The sequence below is a fragment of the Schistocerca piceifrons genome, unplaced genomic scaffold (genome assembly GCF_021461385.2).
Source record: "Schistocerca piceifrons isolate TAMUIC-IGC-003096 unplaced genomic scaffold, iqSchPice1.1 HiC_scaffold_1743, whole genome shotgun sequence".
Lineage (NCBI taxonomy): Eukaryota > Metazoa > Arthropoda > Insecta > Orthoptera > Acrididae > Schistocerca > Schistocerca piceifrons.
The window spans coordinates 126,883-149,560 of NW_025727616.1; the positions used below are offsets into that span (position 1 = coordinate 126,883).

The window sequence follows — 22,678 nt, forward strand, 5'->3', positions numbered from 1 at the left end:
AAACTGACTCTTCTTACTGTTTATCTTCCATTCATTCCTGTGACACTAGTTATAGATTCCGATGCTTCATTTCAGGTTTACTGTGACCCTGTGACCTTCTTATTGACGATGAAACAAAGAAATTGCATCGGAATTAAATACAAAAGGCACAATGCCGACTTAAGTACTAGTAAACTGACTCTTCTTACTACCATGTTTTGAACCATTGCTGTTACACTAGTTATGGATTCCGATGCTTCACTTCAGGTTTACTGTATCCCTCTGACCTTCTTCTTCTTCTTCTTTCGATTTCGGCCATCTTTGGACCACGTTCAACAATTCACTTGCCCGGCTTTTTGATCTTTTTTTCTCTCTTCCCAATATTTCCTCATCTTTTTCGAGTGGTTCCTCCTCCGCTCTTCCGACCATTTCCTGTTATTATTCTTTAGTTTCGTTTCTTCTGGAAAACACTTAATTTCGTTCACTATTTGTCTAAACTTTTCCCTGTCCCTGATTGACTCACGGGTGACATTAAAATAGGCCAAATCCATTTTCACCATCTGTATCCATTTATTGTTGGTTTTTTCGTTCGTGTTACTATGTTCAAACACTTTTCTTGTTAGTCTGTTTCCATCCATCCTCGACAGGTGACCATAAAACGTTAGTCTGCGTTTACGCATCGCCTCACTCACTTTCTCAATAGTTTTGGATATTTCCTTATTACGCTTTAGCTTGTACTCTTCTCCAATCTTTCTCGGTCCTAATATTTTTCTCAAAATTTTCCTTTCTTTCTTTTCCATGTTTTCTATTTTCCCCTTTTTGTTAAGAGTTAGGCACTCCGATGCATACAGGCATTCTGGTCTAATGACAGTTTTATAATGTCTTCATTTAGCTTGAATCGAAATGTTTTTTTGTTATATATGTGTTTGGTTTTTTGAAAAGCAAATTCCATTTTCCTTGCTCTCGCCTGGTTTGCACTCTTGTCTAAACCATTCACTTGAATTATTTCACCTAAATACTTAAATTTTTCTACTCTCTTAATATTGCCGTATTTAGTAATAAGATTTTTCTTGTTATTTCTATGATTAGACATATACACGGTTTTTTCAAATGAAATCTGCAGTCCAGCTCTGGCCGAAACTTCTTGTAGTTTCTCCAGGTAGTTCTGAGCTATTTCTTCGTTTTCTTTAATTATTGCCAGATCGTCTGCAAAAGCTAAACAGTCCACTTCTATTTTTTCTTTTTTTGTTCCAATTCTGATGTCATTCTTGGTGCCTTTGAGTTCTTCTTTCCATATTCTGAATATCTTTTCCAGTACGCAGTTGAAGAGGATTGGGGATAAACCATCACCTTGTCTATCACCTGTTTTAATTTCGAACTTCCTTGAAATTTCACCCATAAATTTAACTTTGGCCTTACTGTTTGTTAGCGTCTGTTTGATAATTTGAATTGTTTTCGTATCGACCCCAAATTCTTCCAATACTTTCAGTAATGTTTCTCTATCTACCGAGTCGTATGCTTTTTTGAAATCTACAAATACTATTGCAAATCTCTGGCCTCTTGAGATTCTGTAACGAATTAGTGTTTTCAGGTTAAATATTTGTTCAACACAGGATGTACCTTGTCTAAAACCTGCTTGATATTCACCTATTTTTTTATCCAGAACTGGCTCCACGATTTGAAGTAATTTCCTTGACAAAATTTTGTATCCTACTGGTAGTAGCGAGATCCCTCTATAATTATTAACATTCATCTTATCCCCCTTTTTGTGTAGTGGGTGTATCAGGGCACACTGCCAGTCTTCAGGAATTCTTTCTTCGTCCCAGATCTTCTTAAACATATGTTCCAAAACTTGTGGGAGGTTGGTATCCATTATTTTTAGGATTTCTGGTACTATGGAGTCTTCACCTGGGGCTTTATTGTTTTTTAGACTGTGTATTATGTGTTTTATTTCTTCAGCGTCTGGAGGTTTTGACTCGGTATTAGTATTTCGGTGGTTTTCAAAACTCATTTTATCTTTGGGTGGTTCACAATTTAGTAGATTCTCGAAATATTTTGCTAATATTTCACAATTAGTCTTGTTTGTCAAACCTAGCTTGTTCTCTTCATCTTTAAAACATAAATTTGGGGATTGGTATTTGGTTAGCTGTTTTCTAAAAGTTTTGTAGAAATCTCTAGAATTATTTCTTTTAAAGTCTTCCTCAATCTGTTCTAGGTTATCCTGAAATTGTCTTCTTTTTTTATTACGGAAAAGCTTAGCTGTTTCTCTTCTCTGGATTTTAAAATTGTCAAGATCTTGAGGATCTTTTGTGGAGTTCCATTTCTGCCACAATTTCTGTCTCTTCTCCAGGTTCTCATCACATTCATTGTCCCACCATGGATGTCTTCTTACTCTTTTCACGAGACAATTTTCTTTTGCTATTTCAACTATTTCGTTTTTGATCTCCTCCCATCCCGCTTCCTTATTTATTGTGGATATGCCATCGCTACCTTTGTGCAATGCTCTTTGAAACCGTTGTTTAATTTCTTCATTTTTTAACGTTTCTGTGTTATATTTTGGAATTTTGTAAAAGATTTTCTTCTCTTTTCGAAATGGGAGTGGTCTGAATTTAATCGTAGTCAAATAGTGGTCTGAATCAACATCAAGGCTTTTCAGCACTTTAGTGTTTTGAATTTCTTCTTGACAATGAAGTGAGATAGCCACATGGTCAATTTGGAATTCTCCGAGAAGTGGATTTGGTGATCTCCATGTTTTAGTTTTTCGGCTCAGCTTTTTGAAATGTGTTGTCATTATTTTCAAGTTGAAATGCCTACATACCTCTATAAGCCTTTCTCCATTTTTTGAAGTTCTTTTGTGACCTGGGAAGAGGCCTACTGTTCCATGGTATTTTTTCTCCCTTCCTATTTGTGCGTTAAAATCGCCTACAAACATTTTTATGTCCTTCTTTGAGCATCTATCCAGTTCCATTTCAAGTATCTCCCAAAATTCTTCAACTTTCTCCGGGTTATTTTTGTTGTCCTGGTTTATGGGTGCATGGCAGTTGATTATAGAGTATCCTTTGTTTTTACATTTAATCTCAAGAATGGATAGTCTCTCAGAACTCGAGTAGAAGTTAGTAACTGAATCTAAAATTGAGTGATGTACCAGAAATGCTGTTCCCAGGTATGGCATTTGTTTAATTAAGATTTTACCTGGTTTTCCTTTAAATAAACGATAGTTTTCAAAATCTAAAGCAGTTCCATCTAAAAACCTTGTTTCTTGTAATGCACATATTAAAATTTCTTTCTGGTTCAGCTTTTCAATCAATAATTTCAATTTTCCTACTTTAATTAGAGAGTTTACATTTAGGGTTGCAAACATAGTCGCTTTCTTAAATTTCAGTGTTGAGGGCTGCATACATGTTGCTTGGGGTCCTCCAAAATCCTTTGACCCCTTTGCATTGTTTCTACGAACAACGGAGGATTTGCCATTCGGTCTACCTCTTGGAGTAGTGTCTATCTTTGACGACGTTCCAATCATGCTTTGCAGTAATTGTTGGATAATAAATTGGGGGATCGAGTTGCCCCGAATCCGAAATTAAAACCAAGGTAGTAAGCCCTGGAGTTAGCTCTTCCGCTCTCTCTGCCGTTGGGAAATTGTTCCTCTTCCGCCATTGAGACCGTTGGCTGGGTTTCACCTAGTAACCCTAGGCAGGGGCCCTATGACAGGGTGCTACCGTCTGGAGCCGGACGGACCCTGGTTTTTTTACGAGGTTGTTACTCCTCCCCCTCCACACTTCCCCATCCTCTTGTTTTTAGATGGGCCATGGCTTGGGACCGGCTTGCTGCGGTGTTTCTGACCTTCTTATTGACGATGAAACACGTAAATTGCATCGGAATTAAATACAAAAGGCGCAATGCCGACTTATGTACAAGAAGACTGACTCTTCTTACTGTCTATGTTTGAACCATTCCTGTGACACTAGTTATAGATTACGATGCTTCACTTCAGGTTTACTGTATCCCTCTGACCTACTTATTGACGATGAAACACAGAAATTGCATCGGAATTAAATACAAAGGGCACAATGCCGACATAAGTACAAGAAGGCTGGCTCTTCTTACTGTCTATGATTTGAACCATTTCTGTGACACTGGTTATAGATTCCGATGCTTCACTTCAGGTTTACTGTATCCCTCTGACCTTCTTATTCACGAAGAAACACAGATATTGCATCGGAATTAAATACAAGAGGCACAATGCTGACTTAAGTATAAGAAGACTGACCCTTCTTACTATCTATGCTTTGAACTATTCTTGTGACACTAGTTATAGATTTCGATGCTTCACTTCAGGTTTACTGTAGCCCTCTGACCTTCGTATTGACGATGAAACACAGAAATGGCATCGGAATTAAATACAAAAGGCACAATGCCGGTTTAAGTACAAAAAGACTAATTTTTCTTACTGTCTATGTTTTGAACCATTCCTATGACACTAGTTATAGATTCCGATGCTGCACTTCAGGTTTACTGTATCCCTCTGACCTTCTTAGTGACGATGAAACACAGAAATTGCATCGGAATTAAATACAAAAGGCACAATGCCGACTTAAGTACAAGATAACTGACTCTTCTTACTGACTATGTTTTGAACCATTCCTGTGACACTGGTTATAGATTCCGGTGCTTCAGTTCAGGTTTACTGTATCCCTCTGAGCTTCTTATTGACGATGAAACACAGAAATTGGTTCGGAATTATATACAGAAGCCACAATGCCGACTTAAGTACAAGAAGACTGACTCTTCTTACTGTCTATGTTTTGAATCACTCCTGTGACACTAGTTATAGATTCCGATGCTTCACTTCAGGTTTACTGTATCCCTCTCACCTTTTTATTGACGATGAAACACAGAAATTGCATCTTAATTAAATACAAAAGGCACAATGCCGACTTAAGTACAGGAAGATTGACTCTTCTTACTGTCTACGTTTTGAACCATTCCTGTGACACTAGTTATAGATTCCGATGCTTCACTTCAGGTTTACTGTATCCCCCTGTACTTCGTATTGACGATGAAATACTGAAATTGCATCCGAATTAAATACAAAAGGCACAATGCCGCCCCAAGTACAAAATGACTGGCTCTTCTTACTGTCTATGTTTTGAACCATTCCCATGACACTAGTTATAGATTCCGATGCTTCACTCCAGGTTTACTGTATCCCTCTGACCTTCTTATTGACGAAGAAACACATAAATTGCATCGGAATGAAATACAAAAGGTACAATGCCGACTCAAGTACAAGAAGACTGGCTCATCTTACTGTCTATGTTTTGAACCATTCCTGTGACACTAGTTATAGATTCCGATGCTTCCCTTCAGGTTTACTGTATCCCTCAGACATTCTTATTGACGAAGAAACACAGAAATTGCATCGTAATTATATTCAAAAAGCCCAATGCCGACTTAAGTACAAGAAAACTGACTCTTCTTACTGTCGATGTTTCGAACCATTCCTGTGACACTAGTTATTGATTCCGATGCTTCACTTCAGGTTTACTGTTTCCCTCTGAACTTCTTATTGACGATGAAACACAGAAATTGCATCGGAATTAAATACAAAAGGCACAATGCCGACTTAAGTACAAGAAGAGTGAGTCTTCTTACTGTCGATGTTTCGAACCATTCCTGTGACACTAGTTATAGATTCCGATGCTTCACTTCAGGTTAACTGTATCCAGCTGACCTTCTTATTGACGATGAAGCACAGAAATTGCATCGGAATTATATACAAAAGGCACACTGCCGACTTAAGTACAAGAAGAATGACTCCTCTTACTGTCTATGTTTTGAAACATTCCTGTGACACTAGTTACAGATTCCGATGCTTTACTTCAGGTTTGCTGTATCCCTCTGACCTTCTTATTGACGATGAAACACAGAAATTGCATCGGAATTAAATACAAAAGGCACAATGCCAACCTAAGTACAAGAAAAACTGACTCTTCTTACTGTTTATGCTTTGAACCATTGCTGTGACACTAGTTATAGATTCCGATGCTTCATTTCAGGTTTACTGTATCCCTGTGACCTTCTTATTGACGATGAAACAAAGAAATTGCATCGGAATTAAATACAAAAGGCACAATGCCTAAATAAGTACAAGAAAACTGACTCTTCTTACTACCATGTTTTAAACCATTGCTGTTACACTAGATATAGATTCCGATGCTTCACTTCAGGTTTACTGTATCCCTCTGACCTTCTTATTTACGATGAAACACAGAAATTGCATCGGAATTAAATACAAAAGGCACAATGCCGACTTATGTACAAGAAGACTGCCTCTTCTTACTGTCTATGTTTGAACCATTCCTGTGACACCAGTTATAGATTCCGATGCTTCACTTCAGGTTTACTGTATCCCTCTGAGCTACTTATTGACGATGAAACACAGAAATTGCATCGGAATTAAATACAAAAGGCACAATGCCGACTCAAGTACAAGAAGGCTGGCTCTACTTACTGTCTATGTTTTGAACCATTTCTGTGACACTAGTTATAGATTCCGATGCTTCACTTCAGGTTTACTGTATCACTCTGACCTTCTTATTGACGAAGAAACACAGATATTGCATCGGAATTAAATACAAAAGGCACAATGCTGACTTAAGTATAAGAAGACTGACCCTTCTTACTGTCTATGTTTGAACCATTCCTGTGACACTTGTTATGGATTCCGATGCTGCACTTCAGGTTTACCGTATCCCTCTGACCTTCTTATTGACGATGAAACACACAAATTGCATCGGAATTAAATACAAAAGGCACAATGCCGACTTAAGTACAAGAAGATTGTCTCTTCCTACTGTCTATGTTTTAAACCATTCCTGTGACACTAGTTATAGATTCCGATGCTGCACTTCAGGTTTACTGTATCCCTCTAACGCTCTTATTGACGATGAGACACAGAAGTTGCATCCGAATTAAATACAAATGCACAATGCCGACCCAAGTAAAAGAAAACTGGCTCTTCTTACTGTTTATGTTATGAATCATTTCTGTGACACTAGTTATAGATTCCGATGCTTCCCTTCAGGTTTACTGTATCCCTCTGACCTTCTTATTGACGAAGAAACACAGAAATTGCATCGTAATTATATTCAAAAGGCCCAATGCCAACTTAAGTACAAGAAAACTGACTCTTCTTAGTGTCTATGTTTTGAACCATTCCTGTGACACTAGTTATAGAATCCGATGCTTCACTTCAGGTTTACTGTATCCCTCTGACCTTCTTATTGACGACAAATCAAAGAAATTGCATCTTAATTAAATACAAAAGGCACAATGCAGACGTATGTACAAGAAGACTGACTCTTCTTACTGTCTAAGATTTGAACCATTCCTGTGACACTAGTAATAGATTCCGATGCTTCACTTCAGGTTCACTGTAACCCTCGGACCTTCTTATTGACGATCAAACACAGAAAATTCATCGGAATTAAATACAAAAGCACAATGCCGACTCAAGTACAAGAAGACTGGCTCTTCTTACTGTCTATGATTTGAACCATTCCTGTGACACTAGTTATAGATTCCGATTCTTCACTTCAGGTTTACTGTATCCAGCTGTCCTTCTTATTGACGATGAAGCACAGAAATTGCATCGGAATTAAATACAAAAGGTACAATGCTGACTTAAGTACAAGAAGACTGACTCTTCTTACTGTCTATGTTTTGAACCATTCCTGTGACACTACTTGTAGATTCCGATGCTTCACTTTAGTTTTACAGTATCCCTCTGACCTTCCTATTGACGATGAAACACAGAAATTGCATCGGAATTAAATACAAAATTCACAATGCCGACTTAAGTACAAGAAGACTGACTCTTCCTACTGTCTATGTTTTGAACCATTCCTGTGACACTAGTTTTAGATTCCGATGCTTCACTTCAGGTTTTCTGCATTCCTCTGACCTCCTTATTGACGATGAAACACAGAAATTGCATCTTAATTAAATACAAAAGGCACAATGCCGACTTAAGTACAAGAAGACTGACTCTTCTTACTGTCAATGTTTTCTACCATTCCTGTGACACTAGTTATAGATTCCGATGCTTCACTTCAGGTTTACTGTATCCCTCTGATCTTCTTATTGACAATGAAACACAGAATTTGCATCGGAATTAAATATAAAATGCACAATGCCGACTTAAGTACACAAAGACTGACTCTTCTTGCTCTCAATGCTTTGAACCATTCCTCTGACACTAGTTATAGATTCCGATGCTTCACTTCAGGTTTACTGTATCCTTCTGACCTTCTTATTGTCGATGAAACACAAAAATTGCATCGGAATTAAATACAAAAGGCACAATGCCGACTTAAGTACAACAAAAGTGACTCTTCTTACTGTCTATGTTTTGAACCATTCCTGTGACACTAGTAATAGTTTCCGATGCTTCACTTCTGGTTTACTGTATCCCTCTGACCTTCTTATTGACGATGAAACACAGAAATTGCATCGGAATTAATTACAAAAGGCACAATGCCGACTCAAGTACAAGAGGACTGGCTCTTCTTACTGTCTATGCTTTGACCCATTCCTGTGACACTAGCTATAGATTCCTATGCTTCACTTCAGGTTTACTGTATCCCTCTGACCTTCTTATTGACGATGAAACACAGATATTGCATCGGAATTAAATACAAAAGGCACAATGCTGACTTAAGTATAAGAAGACTGACCCTTCTTACTGTCTATGTTTGAACCATTCCTGTGACACTAGTTATGGATTCCGATTCTGCACTTCAGGTTTACCGTATCCCTCTGACCTTCTTATTGACGATGAAACACACAAATTGCATCGGAATTAAATACAAAAGGCACAATGCCGACTTAAGTACAAGAAGATTGTCTCTTCCTACTGTCTATGTTTTGAACCATTCCTGTGACACTAGTTATAGATTCCGATGCTGCACTTCAGGTTTACTGTATCCCTCTGACGCTCTTATTGACAATGACACACAGAAGTTGCATGCGAATTAAATACAAATGCACAATGCCGACCCAAGTACAAGAAGACCGACACTTCTTACTGTCTATGTTTTGAACCATTCCTGTGACACTTGTTATAGATTCCGATGCTTCACTTCAGGTTTACTGTATCCAGCTGACCTTCATATTGACGATGAAACACAGAAATTGCATCGGAATTATATACAAAAGGCAAAATGACGACTTAACTACAAGAAGACTGACTCTTCCTACTGTCTATGTTTTGAACCATTCCTGTGACACTAGTTATAGATTCCGATGCTTCACTTCAGGTTTACTGTATCGCTCTGACCGTCTTATTGACGATGAAACACAGAGATTGCATGGGAATTAAATACAAAAGGCACAATGCCGACTCAGGTACAAGAAGTCTGGCTCTTCTTACAGTCTATGTTTTGAACCTTTTCTGTGAGACCGGTTTTAGATTCCGATGCTTCACTTCAGGTTTACTGTCTCACTTGGACCTTCTTATTGACGACGAAACACAGAAATTGCATCGGAATTAAATACAAAAGGCACAATGCCGACCTAAGTACAATAAGACTGACTCTTCTTACTGTCTATGTTTTGAACCATTCCTGTGACACCAGTTATAAATTTCGATGCTTCACTTCAGTTTTACTGTATCCCTCTGACCTTCTTATTGACGATCAAACACAGAAAATTCATCGGAATTAAATACAAAAGGCACAATGCCGACTCAAGTACAAGAAGACTGGCTCTTCTTACTGTCTATGTTTTGAACCATTCCTGTGACACTAGTTATAGATTCCGATGCTTCACTTCAGGTTTACTGTATCCAGCTGTCCTTCTTATTGACGATGAAGCACAGAAATTGCATCGGAATTAAATACAAAAGGTACAATGCTGACTTAAGTACAAGAAGACTGACTCTTCTTACTGTCTATGTTTTGAACCATTCCTGTGACACTAATTATAGATTCCGATGCTTCACTTCAGTTTTACTGTATCCCTCTGACCTTCCTATTGACGATGAAACACAGAAATTGCATCGGAATTAAATACAAAATTCACAATGCCGACTTAAGTACAAGAAGACTGACTCTTCCTTCTGTCTATGTTTTGAACCATTCCTGTGACACTAGTTTTAGATTCCGATGCTTCACTTCAGGTTTTCTGCATTCCTCTGACCTCCTTATTGACGATGAAACACAGAAATTGCATCTTAATTAAGGGGATACGGAATCACCTATCCCCGCAATGTTAATATATGCCTACTATAGGGAACATTTTCTCACAAACTACTGGAGACAGAGAGGTAAAAATTTTACTGTATGTGCATTCATATGTTACAACAATACTGAAACAACAGTTTATTGTCAAAGTATTTTCTTACAGAGATATTGTACATTTATTTTTAAGTAAATTTTTTCCATCGCTTTTTACTAGACTATCACCCCTAAGTCTTTTGTAAATCAAGTAATTAAAAAATCGTTGTTTCAGTATGTAATAGGGACCTATGTCACTACGTCATAAAAATTTCAGACTTCTAGGTTGACCAGTACCTGAGATAATGTTCCTAGATGAAGTAAAAAGTAAACTTACGGGAAACGGAGAAAGAAGATTAAAACATTCCTGATCCGTAGCTAATACCCCCTTCACAGTCTTCATAATCATCTTCAAGTCTTCTTTTGGCACCCCTCTGCACCTGTCTTGCTTTTTTCACTAATGTCTTGATTATATTATCAGCATGCGTTAGTCTGTGCTGATCTAAAAAGAACATAGCACGTACCGTACGGGAACCAACACACATACCCAACTTTTGAAGGACCTGGCATTTAGTTATATTTCCAATATTGAAGGTTGCCACAGCATCATACACACCAAAATGTAGTGTATTAATTCCGACAAACACTGTTTTTGGGAGACGATGCCATATCACACTATTCAAGCACTCGTTGGGGTTCTGCGTTTTTCCGTGAAGACATTTCATCAGAAGACTTCTGTCAGCCAGATCTCTGAAAATGGGCTTTATTTCTGCCATGATGGCTGATGGTAGACTGTGGTGGTGAATGTATTTCTCTCCTGTTGTTAGTCCCCTATTGTATTTACACCAGCTGTTTTCACCTTTGGGGCACAAACCATGTTGTGGATGCTCATCCGTGGATGCGGTGTGGAAATATAAAGCCCATATAGCTCTCCTCATTTCTTCAAGATTGCCTGTATTTTGCCTGATTGCAAGGCCATAGCAGTTCTGAATGTGGTCTATTATGGAATCAGTCAATCTTCCTCTGCCATCCACGGTTTTCCCATCATCTAGTTTTTTCCCTTTCATAACTGATTTTAACCTTCTCAGCCTGGCACCCATTCTCTTCTGCACATGTCCTATACATTCAAGTTTGCTTATATTTACACTGTTCCCATATGGTTTGCTTTCCAAAACTTCTTTGAATGCTTTAGAGTCACCATCTCCCAGATATTTGACATAGTGAACATTATACCACTGTGAAGAGCGATGAAAAATTTTCTTCACCCCAGCAACCTCCATGCCACCACTACTACCATAATAATTAGCAATACAGTCATCACTGTGTTCATTTTTCAGCCTGCCTGTGCACCTACAGTATTTAGACATTATTGCAACATCAATAACCTTGCCAGTATCAACACTAGTTGCTGTTACAACACCATTGTTGGAGGTGTGGCCCCTTTTCTGCCACGTGCCATCAAACGCCACTGTGAGGTCACGACTGCCGTCATTTTCTTCCACTGCTTCTTCCACAGCAACCTGCATTGACTTCTGTGCTACATCTTCAACTGCAGATCCTAGTACATAATTGTAAGCTTCAAACTTTGAAGGTGCACTTGGAAGATTTAGAACACCACATAGCATATCACCAGCTGCTTTGCCCTTACCAATTGCTCGCAATCCATAAACTAACCTAATATTTACACTATAAAGTTCAGTTTTCTTGTATCCATTATTTACAGTTACTGAAACCGAACTTGGAAACTTACAGCTGTATTTACAAACACTGCATATTAAATTAAACTGGGCAGCCAGGCCAACATGGGATTCTACTTTCAGAGAAACGTTTCCATGACATTTTTTGCAGCACAAACTGTTTTCAAGAGCTTCACACAATATATTCGTATCAATGAGTTCAAAAACTTCATTCCCTCTATCAAGTAAATTATATTTCTCTTCCAAATCTCTTAGTTTTTTATGAGAAGCACTGTTTTCATTTGGTGTAAGTTCGTTCGGCAAATCAGTAATAAGTGGATTCACATTTTCCAACAGTGATGATGATGAACTGCTTTGCTTTGCTAATGAATCATTATTTCTTTTCTTTTGCCAGTTCACACGCTTTTTAAATACTTTTGCTTTAGCTCTAGGCATTTTCACTGCGAAAAATGAAGCACTAAATACGAAATAACTCAACAACTACTACTTTCTTATATCACACTGTTTACAAAACAGTCCCGCCACAAAGTCAAAGAGTAACTTGAGGAAACCAGAGAGAAACATTTTCGGGCAACTAGTGTATAAATAGTCGCTGGAAACCGGGATATTTGAATTCATGTCACTTTAAAGGTACTGCCAAAAAGTTCATGGTCAGCCACGAGAGACGTGTATAACTAAAGCGCAATACCCGATCTCACAAATATATAAAAATAAAATAGTTATAATTGTAGTAGAGCTATGTATGATACGTCATTTTAAAGAGGAAACATGGCAGAATATAATACGCCAATAAAAAAAAATTCGATTTTTTAACCCAAAATCCGATTCCGTATCCCCTTAAATACAAAAGGCACAATGCCGACTTAAGTACAAGAAGACTGACTCTTCTTACTGTCAATGTTTTCTACCATTCCTGTGACACTAGTTATAGATTCCGATGCTTCACTTCAGGCTTACTGTATCCCTCTGATCTTCTTATTGACAATGAAACACAGAATATGCATCGGAATTAAATATAAAAGGCAGAATGCCGACTTAAGTACACAAAGCCTGACTCTTCTTACTCTCAATGTTTTGAACCATTCCTGTGACACTAGTTATAGATTCCGATGCTTCACTTCAGGTTTACTGTATCCCTCTGACTTCTTATTGTCGATGAAACACAGAAATTGCATCGGAATTAAATACAAAATGCACAATGCCGACTTAAGTACATAAAGACTGACTCTTCTTACTGTCTATGTTTTGAACCATTCCTGTGACACTAGTAATAGTTTCCGATGCTTCACTTCTAGTTTACTGTATCCCTCTGACCTTCTTATTGACGATGAAACACAGAAATTGCATCGGAATTAATTACAAAAGGCACAATGCCGACTCAAGAACAAGAAGACTGGCTCTTCTTACTGTCTATGCTTTGACCCATTCCTGTGACACTTGCTATAGATTCCTATGCTTCACTTCAGGTTTACTGTATCCCTCTGACCTTCTTATTGACGAAGAAACACAGATATTGCATCGGAATTATATACAAAAGGCACAATGCCGACTTAAGTACAAGAAGACCGACTCTTCAACTGTCTATGTTTTGAACCATTCCTGTGACACTTGTTATAGATTCCGATGCTTCACTTCAGGTTTACTGTATCCAGCTGACCTTCTTATTGACGATGAAACACAGAAATTGCATCGGAATCATATACAAAAGGCAAAATGACGACTTAACTACAAGAAGACTGACTCTTCCTACTGTCTATGTTTTGAACCATTCCTGTGACACTAGTTATAGATTCCGATGCTTCACTTCAGGTTTACTGTATCCCTCTGACCGTCTTATTGACGATGAAACACAGAGATTGCATGGGAATTAAATACAAAAGGCACAATGTCGACTCAGGTACAAGAAGTCTGGCTCTTCTTACTGTCTATGTTTTGAACCTTTTCTGTGAGACCGGTTTTAGATTCCGATGCTTCACTTCATGTTTGCTGTCTCCCTTGGACCTTCTTATTGACGACGAAACACAGAAATTGCATCGGAATTAAATACAAAAGGCACAATGCCGACTTAAGTACAATAAGACTGACTCTTCTTACTGTCTATGTTTTGAACCATTCCTGTGACACAAGTTATAAATTTCGATGCTTCACTTCAGTTTTACTGTATCCCTCTGACCGTCTTATTGATGATGATACACAGAATTTGCATCGGAATTAAATACAAAACGCACAATGCCGACTCAAGTACAAGAAGTTTGGCTCATATTACTCTCTATGTTTTAAACCTTTCCTGTGGGACCGGTTTTGGATTCCGATGCTTCAATTCATGTTTACTGTATCCCTTGGACTTTCTTATTGTCGACGAAACACAGAAATTGAATTGGAATTAAATAGAAAAGGCACAATGCCGACATAAGTACAAGAAAACTGACTCTTCTTCCTGTCTATGTTTTGAACCATTCCTGTGACACTAGTTATAGATTCCGTTGCTTCACTTCTGTTTTACTGTATCCCCCTGACCTTCTTATTGACGATGAAACACAGAAATTGCATGGGAATTAAATACAAAAGGCACAATGCCGACTCAAGTACTAGAAGACTGACTCTTCTTACTGTTTTCACGGTTTTGTTTATTATTATTGGATATATACGAAAAGAGCCGAGTGAAATACTTTTAGCAATGCTGTGCTTTGCTTTTCTTTATCATCATTACCCTCTAGCGGAATAAAATGTATATATCGAAGTCTTATTGTTCTGGATCTGGCCTACAATTTAAGGAACGATTTTTCGTAACTGCAACTCATGCTAAGAATCAATAATCCTCCCTACTTCATAGTGATTAAAAGTTGAAATTACTTTGTTATGAGCACTGGTGTTACAGTCCATGTGATCGTTCAAAAACACAAGTTCGCAGTGGATTTTATTTCTCGTTAAAATGCTATTTCATACCACGACTAGCCCCAGAACATGAGACTCTCATTAAAAAAATACGTTGTCACTATAAAGTTTGCCAGATAAGAACGGAGCACAGCAAGATTCCTATCAGATCCTGAAGGTACATTAAATTATTTGCACTGTAAATTATATCCTATCAGCAGCCCGCGTCAATCTGCAACACATCATAAAATCTGCTGATCTTCAGTGCCAGTCTGGGAGCTAAAAGAAATAATATTATTTTACTATTATTTTACCGCTTCCTTGCGGTATGCTCGACTATATTGTAAGTCGTTTAAATACGCCGCGGCAGCGGCTCTTCGTTCTCCACGCAGCTCAGCACCACAGATAATATTTATATAACTGAAAAATGTCTCAACAGGATGGGATAATATGCAAGCAAGCTTAACAATAAATCATACAAGTTTTCATTTAAACAACTCTATTAAAACCTTTAAATATCTCAGTGATTACAGACCTATGTGAATTCACACGTAATGGCGTACATTGCTTAGTCTCGACAAAAGAATGCTACACTAGCGTTCGCTACTACGACACAGGATATCTTATTCGTTCGACTCCCAGATGAAGAAGACAAAGAAATTGCTATTCGTCACGTATTATATACTAGTGACTTATTTTAATCTCTGTTTAACATTTATCTTCTGTGTCGGTTTTATTACTCGCCGACGCAGATATTCTCAAAATAAATAATAAAAAAAATACAAAGTTTTATACAATGACACAATATGGTACATCTAATTCTCTAATTACTACATAATCTATTGTTTTTGTTTCTCTAGACGTTACAATGCCCCCTGGCAGCAATTGACTAACGTTGGAAATGTTCGGCAATATGCTGCCACTAACGTCTGTTTGGTTATTGTCTGTTACCTTGGTTGGATCATTCACTTTACACTTCTTAGTTCTTTTACACTGTAGGTTTAATTACACTTTTTATACTGTTCTTTCACTTTGCGAGGTGACCGTCAACCTAGTCCCAGGGTCATTACATTTATTTGGCTCCCCCATTCGGGCTACGTGCGATCAGAAAACCTGGGAAAACTGCGCCGGAGCCATGGTCATCTCGTCTGGTTTGTTTTAATACCCAGTTTGATCACAAAAAGTTCAGATTCTATCCAATGTTCACATATAACAAAGGCTATTTGTGAGAGCATGTTAAACCTTTAGTCTCTTTGTTACCCATATAATATTTGTGTTTTAGATTGTAATAAAAGTCACTTGTTACACATTTTTACAGTAGTATCATGAATCGTCCTTGCATTTGCTCACGACAATTGGTTTAAAATGTCCAGCATTCATGCGAGTATACTTCATTAACATGACGAAAACATATTATATCTATATATCACTGAACCAATGAATACTTTGAGTCCGTATTGAATAACTCAAGAAAAAAAAACAAATGTTTGTCACGTCATTTCGTGTCCACTAAACCCTATTCATGTTAGTGCATTAAACACATATTTGGTAGTTCATTTGAATGACAACAATGTTGTACGGAGCTGGCGGCGCGAAGCAATTGTTGAGTCGCGTCGTCTGGAACGCCGCGTGCCGACGGCCGCTGGGTTCGACGACCGGCTCTCAGTAACAGCGACGTCGTGCTGACGTGGCGCCCAAGCAGTCGCGAACCGCGGCGAACCATTCGCCGATGTCGGCGAGTGGCAGTGGTTTACCGCGACCAGCTGGCTGGCGGCACGGCACTCGTCTCGGCTTCTCCGCATGGCTCCCCGTTGTAGCGCATGAAACAAACATTCCACAACGGTGTACTGTCTTTAAGGACACAGATTACTAGCTGTGGAAGAAGATGCAACTTGTTAAAAGCGTTTATTGTTCAGTAAGCCGTGGCTTCACTGGTATGCACAGGATGGTTTGGCGTGATAACAGGTTTCTTGTGGCATTGTGACACTGGTATTCAAGGTTCGTCACACGCACATTGTACTACACATTTTCACTCACTCCACGGTTGGTACACTGCCAGAGCGTCTTTCAACACGTGAAAATGTTTCGTAACACACATACTAAATGTCCCCGTCGAGCGATGTTCGTTTAACTCGACTCCGAACGGATCAATAACTACTGTTTTTATACACTGTCTATTGTTCGTTGAGCACTGCACTAGGACAGTCTGTCACTTAACACTAGACTTATCGACGTATATATTGGTGCAGATACAACAGTCATTTTCTGTCCCTGCTACACACAATATTCCGTCCTTTCCTCCATTGTTTATGCACACAGTTTATTTTTTAATACCTTTTAACTGTTCTTCGCATATTCACTCTCATCTACAGGGCGTCTATTTGTTTTTACCTATTCACAACACACTTTTCATATTGTTACTAGGCGTATATAGCCTTTTTGTAAAATTTTTTAATTTTCTTATCAGTGTAGCTTGCCTGGTTATCACCCATCTATCAAACAGATTTTACCATGTGCATGACAGCTTGACTTGGGCATATTGATCAATAAATACTTCATTTAGCACTAGCATTATTTTTAATGATTTTTCCTATATGACTACAGTGTAGGTTCCACATTGGTTGACTTAATTCGCGTATCGCGTAATGAATATTCAAGGGCGTGTACCAAGTACACAGGCTTCAATTGAAGCATTGTTATATACAAAGCGGATTTTCCACGGAACGGGCTTGTTTTTGGATTAGCTTATGCTCCAGTGTCGTTCTCATATCACTACTGGCAGCAAACATCACATAATTGTTGCATATTACAAAGTCCATGTTTGGCTAGTGAAGACTCTCTTTCTCAGGGCTCCTTACCCTAATACAATTGCAACAGTTACCTTACTATATTAGATGGCATCATTAATTGCACTTACATACTACACATAGAAAATGGTTCTAGAAATTAATCCTTTGTATAATGATTCAAGAAATTAATCCTCACTTTATCAACAAGAAGATTGTTCGTTGCTTAATGAGCCTATAATTTTTAAATGGCTCTAATTGTCTGTAAACAAAATCTTTCCTGTGTAAGCTATTGCCTACTTTCTGAATCCACTTCCTCCAAGTTTCATTACACACAAATTTCTTTCTTAATACTAACATACTTATATTCTAAAACACAATTAAAATCTTCTTACAACTATTACTCTTTATATGTGATATGTCACTGAATAAATAACTTCACATCTTTACGTGGATACAATCCTTTGATCTTCCCCGTATGGGGATGTGCTAACAAATAGCTACATTCGTGTGGCACGCTTATTACTTCAAAAGGCCCTGAATATAGCAATTGCCACTTACTATTCTGTTTTAAGGTGGCTGAGGATTTAGCGTGGTTACGAATAAGTACTAGATCCCCTACATTATATTTCTGTTCGTTAGTTACACCTCGGTCGTACTTCCTTTTCCTCTTTGCCGCACAGCTGGTTAGTCTGTTCCATATCTTTTTCATCTTTTCCTCCCTTGTTTCTGCCTTGACTGTTAGTCTCGGCAAAGGCATGAGCCATTCATTCGGTGTCTCACTAAATCCCTTCAATATCTCTACCGGTGGATAGCCTGTACTTGAATGGGGTGTTAAATTGTGTATTTCTACAAATTTCGGTACTAGCCCTGGCCATTTGGTATGTTGGTTCCCTATGTAGATTCTAAGGAACTTATTCAATTCTCTGAATATTCTTTCAACTAGACTGGCTTCGGGATGGAACCGGGATACCAGAATATGCTGTATATTTTGTTCCCGTAGGTAATTTTTCCAAGTTCGACCCGTGAAATAAGAAGCATTATCAGTCGTTATGGCTTCGGGTTTTCCCACTTGGGGCAAGTATTCTTGACTGATCCGCCTGACCATGGTTTTGGCAGTAGCTGATTTTATGCAATAAATTGCCAAGTATTTGGAAAAAATATCGTACATGGCCAGTATATACTTCATACCTCCTCTGGCCATGGGATAAGGACCGGCTACATCCACAGATACTATTTGAAGCGTCCTGAGTGGAACTATGGGATGTAGCTCAAACTTAGTGGATCTATTATAATGTTTTGCTTTTTGACATATCACGCAAGTTCTAACTGTTGCCTGAATTTGGTGTTTCATACGGGGAAAGTAGCAGTATCTCGCCATGATCTCTGCACACTTTCCAATCCCTGCATGGCCCCATGCCAAGTGCGTGTGCCATATCATCACTTTTACCGACTGGTTAGGTATACATACTGCCCAGCAGTCTTCTTTCGTACTAAGTTTATGATACAAAATATGGTTCACTATTTTAAAACCTTGCTCACCTCTATTGTTAACACTCTCTTCAGTATTATTAATGATTTTTTTCCACATCGGATCTGCCCTTTGTAATTCGCAAATGTTTTTACATATATATAAAAAATCCTTCATGTAAGTATTGTCACGCACTAACAACACTTTATACTCCTCGGATTGCTCTAACATTTCTGCTAAATCCGGTAATCCTACCGGCAGTCGCGACAGAGCATCCGCTATTACGTTATCTTGGCCTTTTATGTACATAATCTTTATCCGGTATTCTTGTAGGACAAGCATCCATCTCCTCAGTCTAGTATGGAATAGTTTGCATGACATCAAAAAACTTAACGCCTGGTGGTCACTATACACTTTAATCTCCTTCCCTTGTAAATAATAATTAAACTTTTTCACAGCCCAGATTACTGCAAGTGCTTCCAATTCGGTTGCCGAGTAGGCTCTCTCGCAGCTAGTTAAGGTCCTACTGGCGAAGCCGATAATCTTTATTGTTGTCGGGTCGTTTCCTTCCTCCCACTGAAATAAGCACGCTCCCAGGCCATAGGAACATGAATCCGTCGCAAGACAAAAATCTTTTGACAGATCTGGGTGCTGCAAAATATTTGCATTCAGTAGGGCGGTTTTAATCGCTTCAAAAGCTTGTTGACATTTGTCAGTCCAAACCCACTGCACACTTTTTCGTAGCAGATTTAGTAGCGACGCGTCATTTAACAACTGATTGGGCACGAACCTTCTGAAAAAAGACGTGAGCCCAAGGAACGCTTTCAATTGCCTCTTAGTGCGGGGGCTTGGAAATTCTCGGATCGCCTCTAGTTTTTTGTTGTCTGGGCGTATACCAAGTGGTGTAATAAGATGGCCTAAAAATTTAATTTTATTTCGTCCAAATTTTGACTTTTCTAGGTTTGCTGTCACACCTGCTTGCTTAAATCTCTCTAGTACTCTACGCAACAATTCCATATGTTCGTCCCAAGTAGCAGTAGCGATTACCAGATCATCAACATATACAGTGATTTTTTCTAATAAGTCTGGACCCAGTACCTTGTCTAGTGCAGTAATAAACACTCCAGCACTCACATTCAATCCGAAGGGAAGTACCTTGAATTGGCAACTCCGCCCTCCGAATATGAAAGCTGTGTACTTCCTGGATTCCGGTGTAAGGGGAATTTGCCAATATGAACTTTTCAGATCGACCGAGGTCAAGTACTGTGCTCCATGAAATTTTTGTATCTGCTCATCTAAATTCTCAGGGCGAGTCCGGACAGGTATGATAATTTTGTTAATGTCCCTCGCATCTAACACTAGCCTGATTTTTCCATTGGCTTTCGCCACTGTTACAAGAGGACTACTGTATGGAGAGAAGGAGGGCTCAATGATATCCCAATCTAACATCTTCCGAATCACTTTAGCTACTAATTCCCTCCTCGACCAAGGGATGGAGTAAGTCGCGCGACAGTATGTTTTGTGTGGCATCACCTCTATGTGATAGTGGTACCCTTTGACTATTCCTGGTCGGTCGGTAAATACCATAGTGTATTCCGATAGCAGCTGCGTCAACTGTTGCTTTTGTTTATCGCTTAAACCTTCAGATTCCTGCACTTTGGTTTGAAATGCCTCAATATTTGTTTCAAAATTTCGATCCTCTAAATTCGGGTAATAGAGGTCTGCTGCATGTGACAAATCATCAAGGTGTAGTACCCAAGGGTTCCTACCCTTGATATTGATTCGATTGCAACACGGCACAAGTACCTCCTTCGATTTCATCATAGATAACTCAATCCACCTACCCCTATTAACTATGCTTAATTTCCCCAAGGAGAGGTCGATCAATGCATCCCTCTCACGGAGAAAATCTACTCCCAGAATGCAGGCCACCTTCAATCCTTTAACAACGAGGAACGAGCTCACTATGGCTTCGCCCTCCTTACAAATCTCCACCTGCACCTGGTACTTAACTGATTGGCTCTGTGCACCAATGGCTCCAGACACCTTACAATTATTAACCGGGAAAGTCGGAACGCTATGTCCTTTTCCCAGTGCCTTAAATAACTCCATACTCATTACACTTACTGAGGCACCTGTGTCGATGATTATATTCACTGCAACATCATTGATTTTCGCTTCGATAATAGCTTGCACATTTTCGTTATTATCTTTCTTACATTCGTGTGGTTCGTTCAGTAGATCTTTATCCATACTGTCACCATCGTTGTATCGCAGCATACGTATCCCAGGTATATTATTATCACTCGTGTTGCTCTCACTCCATCTCTCGGCCATCGATGGAGAGCATATCGAGGCCGATTCTAGTTTGTTGGATTAGTTGCTTGTGAAGTACTTGGAAGGCTATTGTCCGCGACCTCCACTATATGTACACTCTGATTTGTCGGCCGCCACGGCTGCGCAATAGGCGCGTTTTGCGGCGGTGGTCTATTGTTGTCATACCGGTCATTACCCTGTCGCTCTGGGCTTCTTCGCTGATTTTGCTGCCAATTTCGTTTACTATCACTATAATTGCTCTGCCACTGACCTCGCGCATTTTTCCCGCGGTTGGTCCCTGACATTCCAGATTCGTACCGGTCGTCAAATCGACGTCTTTTGTTATAGGTTGTTTGTCCATACCCGTTCTGGCCTCTACCATTACTACCATTTTGCGAATGTTCTTGCCGCTTGTTACCACCCCCACCATTTCCTTGGTTGTGGTTTTGTGCACTACTATTTCTGTCATGTTTACATCCTGACCCATTTTTCCGCGAGTGATCACACGCTGATTTTGCGTCTTCCTGTATCAAGTCTATAGAATCTAGAACAGACAGGAAGTTTTCCATATCGCTTTCTGGTACGTGTATTAATTTCTCTTTGATATGAATGGGTAAATGTGATTTTAGTAGTCTTATTATGTCTCTTGGTGATATAGGCTCGTCCCAGTAGCGTGTTTTGTTTATATATTTTTCAAAATACCGTCTCAAATTCCCCAGACGAGGTGAGTACGGTTCGGGATTATATACTTCTTTTCTTAGACGCTCTTGTATACAAGGCGACCAATATTTCGATAGAAATGCCCTTTCGAATTGTTCATATGTCATGCAGCTGTCTGCTACTTCTGTAGCCCACAACGCTGCGTCACCTTGAATGTACGACTTTACGTATTGAATTTTCTGTGTTTCGTTCCACACACTGGGCAAAATATTTTTAAAGCTTTTTATGAATACTACTGGGTGTACTGATTTCCGTTCAGTAGTAAACGTTTGAAATTGTCTATTTTTGATTAAACTTTCTTCCACTAATATTTTTGAACTACATGGTTTTGCTCCTTGGACATATGCTGTGTGCTCCGAACCGAAGCTACAGCTCTTCGCATTATCGACTACAGATTCCCCATTGTTGTATCGCGTATAAGTTTGTGCGTTGCCAAAACCATGGGCTGTTGGCGACAGAGGTTCCTGTTCCAAATGTTTTCTGCTTTGTGCTAAACCCTTCTCCAGGTCGGATATCCGTTTGTTCATATTCACTTGCCACTGCGGAATATCCTCACTGAGT

General features: G+C 39.0%; 1 protein-coding gene across 1 annotated transcript; it reads right to left on the reverse strand.

Annotated features, from left to right (window-relative positions):
• Positions 1-327: 327 nt before the first annotated feature.
• Positions 328-20,902, reverse strand: LOC124737632 (the record flags this gene model as incomplete). Its single annotated transcript, XM_047248591.1, has 3 exons — positions 20,722-20,902; positions 18,172-18,504; positions 328-439 (listed from the first exon to the last, which is right to left on the reverse strand). Coding segments are annotated over exons 1-3 (626 nt in total), but the record flags the coding sequence as incomplete, so codon positions are not given.
• Positions 20,903-22,678: the final 1,776 nt, after the last annotated feature.